This window comes from Cetorhinus maximus, chromosome 7 (assembly GCF_964194155.1).
Source record: "Cetorhinus maximus chromosome 7, sCetMax3.hap1.1, whole genome shotgun sequence".
In the NCBI taxonomy this organism is placed as follows: domain Eukaryota; kingdom Metazoa; phylum Chordata; class Chondrichthyes; order Lamniformes; family Cetorhinidae; genus Cetorhinus; species Cetorhinus maximus.
Genome location: NC_135885.1, coordinates 51092793 through 51108167, shown reverse-complemented (window position 1 = coordinate 51108167; position 15375 = coordinate 51092793). Strand labels below are relative to the sequence as shown.

The 15375-nt window shown below is 42.4% G+C and overlaps 1 protein-coding gene across 2 annotated transcripts in view; it reads right to left on the bottom strand.

The window, feature by feature from the left end:
* The window catches only part of arhgap20 (Rho GTPase activating protein 20), a 119423-nt gene that overhangs the window by 90023 nt on the left and 14025 nt on the right, over positions 1 to 15375 (bottom strand). For both annotated transcript variants that reach the window (XM_078545478.1, XM_078545479.1), the window contains exon 2: positions 14229 to 14311. In XM_078545478.1, the coding sequence (XP_078401604.1) occupies positions 14229 to 14311 (83 nt within the window). The remainder of the gene's footprint in view (positions 1 to 14228; positions 14312 to 15375) is intronic.

The following is a 15375-nucleotide window of genomic DNA, read 5'->3' as shown; positions in this document are numbered from 1 at the left end:
GCCAAGTGAAACTAAACCAAAGTTGCAGAAATGAGTACTCTGCGAAACCTCTTGAACCTCTTGACCCTGAACAGCTATTAACTTGGTTAACAAGGGAACTTCAAAGATCCTAAACATTGCACATTAGACAAAATGCAAGAGTATTAGTCAACATGATTGCAAATTGAAGCAGTAATTATTAATATGAAAGATTAAGATCAATTACCCTATCTTTCTATAATGGTTAAAGTGTCAAACCTAAAGGAATTTAGCTGCCATTGAATTAGAAATATTTCAACAGTAAGGTAAATATTTGGACTCCTACTGGACAAGAACCAACAACCCTCTTCACTCTCACTGAATCCCACTGCTAAACATTGCACTGAGTTATCGGAACTAAATGTTGATTCCTGTTAACTTAAACTTACATGTTTATAAAAATCAAGCATTATCTTTATAGAACATCTATTAATCCAAGTTTTCACCGAGTTAATTGTCGGTTTTCTGATCAAGTTGTAAAAGGAAGCAAATTTTAAAAGAATACTTCGTTAGTTATGCAGTGATGTAATTCATTTTATTGCACCGTATATTAAAAGGCTAAGCAGTAAAGTGTTTTCTATTCCATTGCTAATAAATAGGACTATTGCCAAACTGTATGGATCACTTGACACAGTTAATAACAGGTGGCCACAGAAATGTATTTTTATCTAGCTATTTGCAGTGATATGGAATCATTACACAGCTATGGGGATTGGGGTAGCGGTTTCAAGAGAAGAAAATAGTGTTTAATATACTGCAACACATTTTTCAGTGTTTCCATTTTTGAATATCTGATCAAAAAGAAATTGCTCGAACTTCTTCGAAATTGCTTCGAAGTTCTTGTTTGCAGCATCTAACGCTAGCTTTTAAATATAACTCAAATTTTCCAATGCCCTGTGGAAAAATGTTCCAAAAAAACAAAGAAATCCCAAAATATGACAATAGCATTTGGGAAGTTTCCATTATGGAAATGTGCCGTGCACTGGCTCCCAGCACTAATGTGTTGCACTGTCACAGAGGCAGAATTTTACAGTCCCCCCACCAAAGACTGTAAAAGACTGGAAAAGTCCCTGGGTGGCTTTCTTGCCATCTTCGCAAATGCCCCTGACCTAGCTGCAATTTTACATGGAGCAGGCAAGGCCTAGGACACTTAACCAAAGGCAGAAATTGCTGGAAGGGTTTGGTAGCATCTGTGGAAAGAGAGGCAGAATTTGGTTTCAGGTCAGGGCCCTTGGAAGATCTGGCAGTTTTTTTTAGTTTAAGGACCGCTTTCTGCCCTGCAGCCTCAATTTTGAGCCTGGCCAGAGGAGTTCAGAGGCAGGGGATGGAAACTCAGCAGGTCACCCTGTTCGGGCGTGAAGGGGGTGCACCTCCCCTAAGGCACCCCTTTTCCACATTAGAAACCACCCTCAAGATCTCCCCTACAGGCGCTCCCTCTTGCCCCACACCTCCTGCCTCTCCATCAATATCCCCAAGCCCTGCTCTCTACCCCCATTGGCCTCACTTCCCCGCCTGCCCGGGAGACCCCACACCAACCTCCCCCCGCACTCACCTGGTCCTGAACTCTGGGACTTAGAATCTGGGGATTGCTTGTATTCCCAGTCCTGGCCACTGCTCCCGTGGCGTTGCTGGGGCTACAGAGTTGCTGGCCAATCTGATTGGCTAGCAGCTCTCTGAGGCGGGCTTCCACCCGAGTGAGAGGAGGAAATCCTGTCTCCATCCAATTAACACCTCAGGTGGCAGGATTTTCTACCCAGCCATCTGCAAAATCCTGCTCAGGATGATTGAGAAAGAAAATAATGCCAGGAATTTCTTTGGAACTTCTTACACTTCACTGATGAAACACAAGAAATGCAAGGCAAGAGGCAAGAGAGAAGTTTCACATCTGTGGTTTGTTGACAGAAATGTTCAGTGTTAATTGCTTGCACCTGAGAGACATTTAACACCTATGAGACAGAGAGGAAAACAACACAAATAGAAAGGTAGACAGCTCCTTTCTTTATTCTAATTTGACTTCCTAAAAAAAAACACAAGTCGAATTTATGAAAACAAACAAAACCTCTGAGGGAGACAGGTAGGGGAGAGGCGGAGAATAACCAAACAGCTTGAAGGTAAGGGGATCTCTGACCATCCACCCAAGCGAGAGAGCATGGATATTGAAGGGAATGGATAGAAGGTTGAGGCTTAGTGACAAAGGAGCAAGGAAGGAAGGAAGGCAGGACAAAAGGGAGAGGTGAAAGGAAAGAGGAATTAGAGAGTGAAAGAGTAAGGGATGTGATGAGTGAGAGAGGATGGAGAGAACACAATTATGGAAGGGAACCGTAGAGGGACATATTGACCTAAAATTTACCCCCCATCGGCCCCCCCCCCCCCCCCCCCACCCCCCACCCCCCCACTCCATCCCCATATGGTGCAAACAGAGTTGGTGAGCCAATAAACTATTAGGGAGCCATGTTGGGACTGACAGGAAGCTGCAAATCAACTGCCTATTCCACAGAGGTGGGCATAAATAGAGACCCTATGGGGGCTAGTAACTGGGGCCACTGGCATTTTGCCAGAGGTGGGGTAGTATCCCCACTACATGAGGAGGCTACCAGCTTCTTGGAGGCTGCCTCCCTGTGGAAGCTTGGTAGGCCACTGGAGCTTGGAGCTTCATGCCCCACAGTCGGGCAGGTAAGGCATCCCCTGTAACTCCAATAATCCCTCTGGAGGGTTTGTCCCATCCAATCGGCAGAGTCTTCTGCCCTCAACCATCCAGAATTTTTAATTATACATATTTGTCCAAGGTCCCTCCATGCTGAAGGCCCTCTTGATCCTGGACTTGACTGGCGAGGTCGCAGCCACTTGCTCACCATCCTTAATTGGACGGCGGGTCTACAGGCAGCCAATTAAGAGGCCATCTCCGGAAAATTTGCTGAGCCAGTCCTTTTGCCAGCAAGTGTGGGCTCTGGACCTTCAATTGGTCCCAGTAAAATTCAACCCATTTTCTCCCTAACCCCCTCACCCAATGCAGCCATTAACCATTGCTGGTTTATTTTTCTGTCATATTATACCATATACCCACCACTTCCCTCCCAAAGTGTAAAGGAGATAACAGAGAGAGAGAGGCAGAAGATGAGAGAGGGAAGCAAGAAGATTCAAGGGAGTGGAGGAGGAGAGAGAAACAAAACAAGAGAGAGTCAGAGGTGCCTGAAGACAACAGAACCAGGTAAGAGGAGTGAGATTGGTGTGATGGGAGAGGGCCGGGAAGGGGTTTAATTTGCTAGATATGTGAAACCCAACAACAACAACAGGAGATCATTCTAGTGCTGGGTTACAAGTCATAGAGTAAACCTGTTTTTAGTTCCTAACTCCAGTGCTTTTAAACTTCAATTAAGGATTCAAAAATGAAGGGGGCTTGTGAAATCTATAATCAATTTGTAATAAATTATGATTTTGCTCAAGCTAGCATTTTCTATTCTCAAATACGTAGGGCTAGATTTTTACTCCGAGATGGGGAAGAGGTTGGTTCGAGATTGGGCAACCCAAAAGAATGGGTTTCCTCAGGCCCTGCAGGATTTAATGGCTGGACCTGATTAATGGTTATTTTCTCCATTTCCCTGCTGCAGTCCGCCAGATTGGGTTGCCAGTTGGGTAGACTTATGGCACCAGGCTACAGCCAGAGAATGGAGAGGAAGGATGGAGGGATTGGAGGCCAGGGTGGGAATGGAGATCGGATGGTCAGGGGTGAGGTCAAAGGCCGTGTGGGGGAGGTCGGGGGTATGGTGTCCAATTATGGGGTTTGGCAAAGTAGCTGTGTGGAATCCAGTAGATAAGTGGAAAAGCACTTACCTCCTACATTTAATAGTCCTCGCCTTCCTTTAGCTTCCAGGTTTCCTGAGGTCTGGAAACCCAGCCAGCCAGAGTTAAATTTAAAGTTGTGGATCAGTAGAGGTTGCCAGCTTCATTATAATATTTAAATTGCCAACTTGCCTCCTGTGAATGTGTTGGTTACTCACCCCCTGTCCAGTCTCCATTAAAAATGGAAGTAGGCGAGTTGGAGATAGCTTGGAGTCAAATTTCAGATTTTTAATGCTAACTTCGCACTCGACCCAAACCTACTCTTTTTTTTACAAAATTTACTCATTTTTTTTTTAAAAAAAGAGTTAAAGATCCCCCCATAATACCACAGAAGGCAAAAGTGAATATGACTTTTGTCAACATTGTTGTACATTTGCATCCAAAATAAATATTATTTTCATCCAATTGCAATTATACTCATGATTAGCTAATCAAACAAACTGAAAATATGTGGACAGTAAGTTCTGAAAGGAACACATTATTTTCCTACAAATATTACGCAATTGACCAGCGTTCCACACAAATAAATATTTCTGGTCTTGCAGGGAGTGAAGAAACTGAAGTGACTTTTGATAAACTTGAACCATGGAGATTGGCTCATGCAGAAAAACTGTCCTGTAGGGTGAAGTTTAAACAGCCAAGACAAGCACAAAGCCCCCACAGCAGTGAAAATAAAATTTAAACAAACCTAAATCAATTTCAAAAAAGAATCTTGACATTTTTAGTACAGTAGAGGAAAAAATATAAAATGACCAATCAATTGTAGCAGCTCATTTTGAAGTATTTAACCAAACTTCAGAATGCAATTGAAATGTTATAAAAGTCAGTAATATATAACTAGTTGTCTGCATTGAGTTCTGCTGAAGGGTCATGAGGACTCGAAATGTCAACTCTTCTCTTCTCCGCCGATGCTGCCAGACCTGCTGAGTTTTTCCAGGTAATTCTGTTTTTGTTTTGAACAAAATATCATTGCCATCTTACATGTACCTCACGAGTATCTTGAAAGTATGTATGACATCATTTCCATTGTTTTTTCAGATAAATTCACATCTGTGTGTTATATTCATAAATCCACCCCGAGTTCATTTCAGAGCACATTCGAAGTTATGGTATATTTGTTTGTCTGGGTGATTTATGACCAATGAACTCTAATTAGTTCACAAACTATTTGTTCGAGTGTCTGGCTCCTTTAAATTTTTCTGTTTAGCCACACGTTTCACGGTAACTTAAAGGGGCCAACTTGTGCGCAGTGTGTGAGGGAACTCTCAGGCTGCTGTGCAGTCATGCATCTTAGAGGAAACATTTGTTTACGACTGTTGTCACGCATAAGGTAAAAGATGACAGTTCCTGAAATTTAACTTTTATTTTAAAGTAACCTATCTGAAGAACCACGGTTCAAAACATAGGGCACCATTAAGGTTGTAAAGAATGAGAGAAATTAGGTAAATCATTTGGTAGTGGTCGTGCGATGGCAAGTTTGGTCTTTAAAAACCTGTAGATTGTAGAATGAACCACACTTAGATCTGTACACTCTGGAGATATGCAAGATCAGGCTGTTCACGATGGTCAAATGACCTATTATACTCAAAGTCTAGATAAGTGTGATAAACGTCACTGGAGGGCGACTGTGGGAATGTATCACATTCTGAGCTGCTATCTTCAAAAAAGCAGAACAGGGGAGAAAATAGAAACAAGAAAATGAGGCAGAGCTTCCTTTTGAATTAGACTAGTCACTTTCACATAAAACACAACCTGCCGGAGTTGCATCTTGCTATGAATGAAATATTAGAGCAATACTTCAAATAAAAACTTTTTCGAAGAAGGAAAATCTTCCCAACGTGTCTGTCCATAAGTGCTTCGTTCAGACTCTGCCGCCAAGTTTCAGATTCACTCCATGTCAAGAGACCTACGAATGCCCGCAGTCCAAGTGCTCACCCAAAAAGAACACTAAAAGCCAGTAAAACACTTGTTATAGCATTTGATTTAATGTATGCTGTCATGGGATCTTTAAGCAGTAATCTGAGTTTTAAAATATTAGCTGGCTATACGGTCAGGTTTCCAATGGCCCCTTAAGTTGATACTCAGCAGTTAAATTATTAATAATAATAATAAAGTAAAACATCTGCTTGAGTGTATGGATCCAGTTAACTCTTCTGCTGTTGTTTGCCAAAAAAGTCAAGAATTTCCCCTGTGCAAAGGAAGTTTTGAACAGCCAGCCATCCCAAGGAGCAGCAACGGACAAACTCAGATAAACCACAAGACTCAGGCGAGGGGGAGGTAAAGGAGAAGAAGCAAATCCCAAGTGAAACTTGTAATCCAATCCCTGCCAAAACAGTTGAAAAGATTGTTCAATTCCCATTGGAAATAACGGAGTGGCCTGGAAAGTCTGGGTGCGGAACCATTGACTCTAGAATTTAGGGGGTGACATTTCTTGTTTTGATAACTTTAGCAAAGATAGTCTGAATAAAGTTTGCGCCAAAAGAGAGTATTTTGTAAATTCACAGTTTGGTTTTCTGAGTGATAATTTCTGTGTACAATGCACATCTCATATAAGGTTACATTTTCTGCCCGCTTGCTAGGACAAGAACCTTGTCTGCTTGATGTGGTTCTTGGGAAATGAAACCTGTGCAATCTATCAATGGTAACCGTGACTAGTACTTGAATGATTTCCCGAGAAGTGTTCTCAATGGCAGCAGCTTTGCAATGGAAGTGAGAACAGGTGGAAAAATTATCCTCTAATACATACTTGTGTATATTTTTATGATCTTTATAGAGCTTTTTAATAGAATATGTATCCTGACAAAAGTGCACCTGATTTTTCTCTTTAAGTAATGGAGCTGTTAATATGGTCCCAGCGCAACCGAGTTGTCAGCTCAGTAAAGTTGTCTTTCTGTTATAAAGCATGGTCAGTCCATTTAAACATTAGTGTAGCATTCAGTATACTAAGGAGCAGGAATGAGATTTCAGGTGCAGCAGCTCTTTAAAGATTGATGGCTTCTTTTAAAGCTGCTGTATTAATAGAGGAGAAATGGTAACACCCTGTGGCGGGTTTGGTGGTGGTGGGAGGGCACATTTAATTAAGTGGTAGGGGGCAGTTAAGGGTACCACCTCCTTCCTGCCTTCATCCCAGATTATGTCCAGGGCAGGAAGACTCATGGACAGCCTTCCCACTCCACCACCAATTGAAGCCCGTAAGTGGACAATTAATGCCCACTTAAGGGTTTCACATGACCATCGCAGGTATTAACCGACAGCAGACAGGGTGGGGGGAGGGGGGAGGGGGCAGGGGGAGGGGGTGCTCTTCATGCGGGGAGAATGACGAGCAAACCCTGGCATGTTTGCTTGCAAGCTTGCAAGGGGGTTCCTCAATAAAGGACTGAATGTCTGATTGAGGGACCCGGGCATCAGGAAGGGAGTTCTGCTGAAAGCCACCCCACTCCTGCCATCACTCGCCCATGCCTGGGTCCCTCCTCAATTGAAGGGCTTGGGTAGGTGTAGTATCAGCAGCAGCCACCATCGCTCTGGTGGCGCTGCTGGGTACAGGAGAGCTGCTGGCCTTCAATTGTCCAGCCCCCGACGTGCCTGATACCAGGGGAGGCCCACCGCTAGCCTGTCAAGTAGCTGAGTGGCACTTAATTCTTCCCCAAAAGAGGCACTGCAGGGCTCCTGCCAGCTGTCCAACCTGCAGGCAAGACCTTGTTGCCTCTATTAAATCCAGCCTATTGTGACAAAGGAGAAGCACCAGGAGGAAATATATCACCTTTTTTTTTTAAAAAGGCAAAGAATTACATAGAATATACAGCACAAAAACAGGCCATTCAGCTTATCCAGTCCAGGCCAGCATTTTTGCTCTGCTTGAATCTCCACCTGTTCTTCCTCATGTATTCCTGTCTTTATCATATGCTTATCTAGCTGCCCCTTTAAATGCATTTATACTATTCATTTCAACTATGCGCTGTGGTAGCAAATCCCACATTCTCACCACTCTCTGGACAGAGAAGTTTCTTCTGAATTCCCCATTCAATTTCTTGGGGATTATCCTGTGTAATTGGCCTCTTTCCCCATAGTGGAAACATTCCGTGTCTACTCTATCAAAACCTTTCATAATTTTAGAAACCTCAGTTAGGTGACCCTTTAATCTTCTCTTTGCAAGAAAAAAAAGACTCAGCCAGTTAATCCTTTCCTGATAGGTATAACCTAAGAATTCTGGTGTTATCCTTGATTTTTTTTTTTTATACACCCTCTCCAGTGTCTCTATATTGTTTATATAATATAGCGACCGCATTCTGATACTGTACTGCACCCTGCCAGTTCTTTAGCCATGAAACAGGTTAATGTAGTTGGTGGGGAATGCTGTTGTATTCAGTTGTCCTAATGAAAGTCAATGGACATGAGGCTTGATTTTACTACAGTCCTGCCAGCATGTGCAGAAGATTGTTGTGCTTTGACTATCGCATGCTTTTGGAAAGTATTTTCTACTCAAGTATGCTTTAGCATTCTTGGTAACTGCCTAGTTAAAGAAATAAAATTCTCATTGATACAGCGTCTTTCATGACTTCAGGATACTCCAAAACCGCCTACATACAATGAAGCACTTGCTGGGCAGATAATGATTCTTCACAGGGGTCAACATTTGTCACTGATTCATGCTGCCTATCTTCTCTAGCCTGTTCCGTGCTAACATCTATTTGAGGGTGAAGCTGTGCAATATGCAATAACAGTTTTGGACAGGTTTGCAGGCCTCTGCTGTGGCATTCTGCTTCATTGGTCCAGGCGGCAGAAACTTTGTGGAAGAATGCCAAAGTGTTATTCCACCTAAACCTCAGTAATTCCACATGCCTCACTATGTTGTTCTACAGGTCCTCAGTGGGTTTCTGAGTGGGACAAAGTGTCATGGCATCAGTGAATAGCCCTGGTCACTCAGTTATACATCCGGGCACCACATTTTGATATGAAATAGATTATCGAAACCCCATGGGCACTAATATGCACAATTCAGTTCCTTTAGTCACTGACTAATTGCACAATCATGTTTACCTATACTATTCCTTAAGGATTAAGTGATGATCTATAAGATAGTTAAAGGATTCAAAACAGCCTATGGCTAAGTTCATGCTTCAGTCTCTATACCAACAGCCTTTGGTGAACACTCAAAATGCAGTTTTGAGCGACATGAACAACATCTCCACTTTATCATGTACATACCACAATGATATCATATCAAAGCACATTTCAGGCGCTGGAAGTGCTGCCTAATTGTCAAAGAAAGGCATGCCAAAAATCTGTTCTCAAACAAATTTCTTGGAAATGTAGGTACATCTGAGCCTGCCAACTATCATCAGATTCATAGAACCTCACCCTGAAGTTTAACAGCAGACAGTTCATAACAAGCTTTTGCTTTACAACTGCAATCCCAAGAAATCCAATTAAAACAAACTCACATTTGAATTGAATTACTGAAAAGCATGTGTGTTATCAGAAACAATTACATGGAAATCAAATTATGTAAGAAATGCCAGTCTTGCTTTCCAGAATTATGTCCGAACCGCTGACCATGGATTAGTCAATAATAAAAGCTACAATGCAAAGCATCTCTCCTTAAATGAGGCAGCGAAATAATGAAAAAAAAGGAGGGATAAAATGGAATATGATGTTGTACTTGGCTGGGTCTAATTTTCTTCATAAATACCTCCTGTTGTCACTGGGCAGGGTATATGTTTTAACATGGTGGCAGCCTCCCATCTCTCGGGATGATGGTTTGTGCCATGAGGTGGTCAACTGTGTGTTCAGCATTGCTTGGTGTAGCTCAGGAGCCTCAACTCTGGCACGGCAGTCTCTGCCGCATTTGTGGCAGAGGAAGACAATGGGCTGAGACAGTGTAGGATTTGCTGGCCCTTTTTCTCTGGGCCCTCTTTTTGGCCAACTGATCTTTTCATTTCTGCTAGTCTCTACCAATGCCCTTCCAAACAGTTGGCGACTCTCGCTCAGTCGTCAGTGTCAATGTCTGCCATCTTCATATCTCGCTTGCAGGTATCCTAGTCATAGAGGTATGGATGCCCAGTGGCCAGTTCATCGTACAGAAGCTCTTTGGGTATACGGCCATCATCTATCCGATGAATGTGGATGAGCCAATGCAGACGTCCCTCACCAATGAGTGTACATGGATGGAATAGCAGGATCTCAGAGTTGGTGACCTTCCTGCCAAGAGATGTGGAGGATATGTCTAAGGCAGCGAAGGTGAAAACTGTTCAACCTTTTCTCCTGCCTGGCATTTGTTGTCTCAGTACTGTAGAGGTGTGCTCTGAGGAAGCAAGCTTGGTAGACTCACGGGTTGGTGTTCTCAGTCAGGTTCCACACACTCTTACTCTGCTTGGACATAAACAGTTGCAGCTTTTGCAATGCCCAGCGTTAATTTCAGCAGCAAGTGACTGATTGCTAGCGATTGCGGAGCCACGATATGTGAAGCTATCAACAATCTCCAGCATCGCATTTGTCAATGCTGATAGATAGTTGTATAGCAACATCCTGGACCATGACGTTTATCTTTGTGATGCTGATGGTCAAACCAAACTCTTTACAGACATGACAGTGTCTGTCCATTTGTCACTGAAGGCGTTCCTCAGAATGGAATGTTAGTGTGGCATCGTCAACATAGGGCAACTCTCTGATGAGGACTTGATGCACCTTGGATCTTGGGACAGCAAGGCTGAACAGCTTTCCGTCAATTCTGGTACGTAAGTAGATACTCTTTGTAGATGATCTGAATATGTCAGCATGACCTGAATATGTCAGCAAAGAGAAGAATATGCCAACAAGTTTTAGTGCCAGAACACAATCCTGTCTGACCCCACGGATCACAAAGGGATCCAATGTTGCCCTGTCATAGTTGACCTTACCCATAATATTGTCCCGGAAAGAGGAAAGCACATTGAGCAGCTTCAGCGGGCAGCCAATTTTCCCCAGCAGCTTAAATAGACCACCTCTGCTCACATGGTCGAATGCCTTGGTAAGATTGATGAAGGCAAAATATAGTGGGCACATTTATTCACAGCGTTTGCTGATGGACCTGTTGCCTTTTTAATCCCTTCATGAATGCCCTAGCATTCCCTGTATCAAAGGACATCTGGATATTCAGGCAGCATTGTAACCAGTAATCGTTGGTTAGCAGTCTATTGGACTTTTATTGGCTCTTGGTGCCTCCTCACTAGTATCCCACTTGTAATTAATGAGAGTGGACCACTTGGCTTCAATGACTAGTTCAAGGCTACATCACTGTGATGGAACCTGTCAGTATTATCAACATACGGGAAGAGCAGAAAGTGGGGTATTAAAAATGGTATCTTGAAATATGTTCCATTTTGCTTCTGCACTCAGGTGTGGGAGTGCCCGAGTGCGCCTATTCCAGAGCAGAGGTAATGTTGCTTTTTATCTGGGTAGGTAGTATGGCTGCCATTAATACGAGGATGGCATTTCTGCTTTGAATGATAAATCTTCAAAGTTTGCATCCTAACTGTGGTGCACAACAGGGTAATCTGTATCACAGCCAGCTCTGTGGTAGCTGCATTTGTTGAGAATGCTGTTTGGAGAGTCACGTCTGGTGGTGATAGGATCCAGATGGTGCCAATGCACTGATCTTGGATGTCTCCAGGACATCTTGTGGCAAGGTTTGTTCTGAAAGGTGTTAGTTAGACAAAGCTCATGGAGCAGCAAAGCTCTAATAGTCTCTTGGTCTGTTCTCATTTATCTTTCCCAGGTCATGATGTCCAAGACAGGAGGACTATGCATCATGGTCCACGCCCACTCTTATGTTGAAATCCCCCGGTAGATAAAGTTGTTCTGACTTAGGGATTCTGCTGATATCAGTTCTGTGAGGAGCTTTATACTGCTCTTTCGCCTCTGCAGTGGAGCATAACATTGGAGCATAGATACTCATGAGGTTAACTGGGCCTGTTTGAGTTGAGAAGCAGATGAAAATAACACGTTTGAACCATTTGTGGAGGGGATTCTACCAACTGTAATGAGTTCCTTTCAGCAAAGCTGACACCTTCTCATGCGTTTCCTCTGAACTCATCTCATGCCAGATGAACATGTAATGTTTTTCTCTGTGATCTGCTCTCAGTTTCCCAACAAGAGACCAGGCTTACCATGTCAATGTTTGACCCTATCAAGTTCCATGTCGATCACAGCTGTCTTGCGCATGTTATCAATCAGCTGCAAGTCGTCCGTCAGTCCTGTGCACATGATTCTGGCATTCCAGCTTGCCAATCAAAGAGTTGGCATCTTCTTTCTTTCTGTTTGCCTGCCTGGTATGATGAATTCCATCCACTTGTTCAGCAGTGACTCTAAACTCCAAGCAGCCATTGAAGCAGGTGGATTGTGATTGGTGAGCACCTTAACATTCGGGGGCTGCCCGGCTTAAGGTGGGTGATGGCTGAGGGACATGATGGCCCCTCCCACTGTCAAAGACAGCCTCTAGCACTCGTTCTCTACATCAATTGAATTGAGCTCATCACTCATAACTGCAGTTACCCATGTTGTGTTAACACTGGGCAGTGAAATTGGAATGTTCTCTCTTGGGTGCAAGCCTGGGCAAAATTTATGGAGACCCCAGGCAGCCCAAATGTCAGTGAAGCCCTCTTGACCTCCCTGTTTAGTCCAAAGGGATGCAAAACACTACATTTTGCACCACCTTGATTGCAAGAGTTGCTGATAAGATGACATATTTGGATATCAGACCACCTTTGGGATCTACTCCAGATTTTTGTCAGGGTTTACTCCCTCAGCCTTCAACCTTCTCGAGGTATCCACGAGGCAGTGGAACTATTCGCCCATAACTGTGTGTTTGGTCCATGAATGCCAGGGTGTGTTCATATGTTGGTGGGACTGCACATTCCATATCTGGGATGGAAAGCTCCTCTGATTTCCTCTGAAGTTTTAGCCTGAGGCTGCGAGGGACCCAGTTTCCATGTGTCACCACGAGGAGGCATAGCTGAGGACTTGCCGATGGAAAGGCTGCGTACTGACAAGGAGAGAATGACACATTTGGCTCTCTTTTTCACATTGCTGCTAGCCAGCGGTGTAGGCTGAAAATGGAAAGCAAAGTAGCTCACAAAAGCAGAAAGCATACTAACTCTCTACTCACACATTGGGCACATCACACTGACCTGTTGCACACAGATTTAAGTCATGTTTTCATCCTTATAACATTATATTGCTGGACTGAAAAATAATACTGAAGGTTAAATAGGCTGAAAGTTTCCTGACTATGAGGAAAGTCATGTGCCCAAAGCTAGTCATTTGCAGTAACATTAACAACCACCTCCCACTTTTAAAATACCACTATGTCTTCTGCCATTTCTAAAGGAAAAAACTTTTTCTTTACATTTGCTTCCCATACAATTACACACATTTATGTTAGTTTTTATTGGTTTTATTAGTAATATACCCCTTGAATAAGAAGCTGCTCTTGAGTTATTACACTTTTCATGTTTATCCACAAATATTTTAGTACTAGATTATGAAAATGCATAGTGCTTTCTACCATGTCACTTCCAAACAGACTTTATATACAAAGATTTCTAGACCTGTAGGAAACTCGTAGTGGGCTATGATTCCTTTCCATTGAAGAGCTCAACACAGCATTAAAAAGGGTGACTCTACAGGCAGGACATAACCACAAGATACTTTGTTGTTCCATATGTTCTGGAAATGACAACTTTCCATGTTTGCATGTCAAAATATGTAGTTTTTTTTCCTACTTATTTTTCATGGCTTACAGGAGTACCCATGATCCTCACTAGGTTTAACTTCATCCTGTATATGTGCTTGTGGCTTTACCAGTGGCTTCACCTCCATGTCAGCACACATCATATCTCAAAATGAAAATATGTACTTATCTAGTATAACCTATCATTTTAATGCAGACTTATGTTAACAGTTCAGCAGCTAAATGTTTTGTTATATTGATTCAGTATTATACTTAAAAGTTCTGGCATGAGATTCCCCACGTAGAAAACTCCCATCTTCCTCAAAGGAAGGAAGGAAGGAAGAAGGGAAAAGCTGAGTAATCATAAAATAGTACAATACAGAAGGAGGCCATTCTGCCCATTGGGTCTGTACCAGCTCTTTCAAGCAACAATCTAGTTAGTCCCCAATTCCCTGCAATATTTTCTCCTTCGGTTATTTATTCAATTCCCTTTTGGAAACTTGAAGTGAATAATGTAATGCGTTTCCACACTGCCTAACAACCCATTATGGATTAATCAATCTGCCTGGGAACAAGAATTCAACTCACCTCCTCAGTCAAGGAATGATGCACAACTACAGGAGACAAATACCAAACAACAAAATAGAGGGCTGATTTGATTTACCTGGATAGTGTTCTGGACTTAAGTGCTTTGCTTATCACCAAAGAGGGTGCCGACTGTCGTCTTTGGGCCAGACTCTTCATTATCTGCATAAAGGGAAAGATAACAGTGATTCATGCAAGTTAACTACATCTATTTGTCCTCAGCCACATTTTTTACTAGGAAACCCACCAAAGTTCATAACTAATCAACATCAACAATTCTAACAATACCAGGCCTTGGGATTTCATGGACTTAATTATAACACTGGTATCTCATGGTGTCAGGGTCAGATCAGGGAGTTTTGCTAGTTTTCATACAAGTGCTTGATTGATGCGAGTTGTTCAATGGCCCATTACACAAAAAATAACATTCCAAAGAACATTATGGAGGATAGGTGTTAAAAAAAAGGAAACATAAATTTTAAAAATGCCGTCTTCAAAATCTCTTAACCATTGAAAATAGATTTTGATAGCTTCATGAGGTAGTCTGAAGGCATGGCCACTGTAGTTAATTACATTACACAAGAGCTGGTCTTTCAACTAGTATAAAATGGCATGAAGAAAAAGACAAGTGTCAAAATATTTCAGCAAGTTCTGTGCTATTTACTAAAACAAAATAATACTTTCCTTTATAATGAATTATTAAATTGTAACCTTGACATATTTCAAGTGGCCGCCTAATCAGATTTGAATACAAGACATCCCTCTATGTGTTTACAGTCAGTATAACACAATTACAGTTTGGTCATTAGTTGGCCAGGCTTATTTTGAAATGTAAAGGTGGTAATAGGACCAATTGAATAGCTCTATCAAATTGCTGGCACAAGCACGATGGGCCAAATGCCCACTTTCTAATTGTAAGATTTATACATTTTAAAGGGAGAAAGTGATAATATTTGTTTATCCTATAGCAAGCTTCTGTTGATTAAGTTTGGTGTGACAAGAATTCTGAGGAAGGAGACTGCTACATGAAATATCTGTCATCCTAGCCAATTATATCTGCTGCACGGTAGTCTGCCTGACTAAAAGCTTCATGTGACAGACCGCCTGTCCCTCTAGTTCAAAAACAGCAGAAATTTCCAGCTAAATAACCCGATAACATGAATCGCCTGCCCTGAAATTATTCCATAGCCAAGATCATCTGGCTATCTGGCTCAGAGCTGTGACAA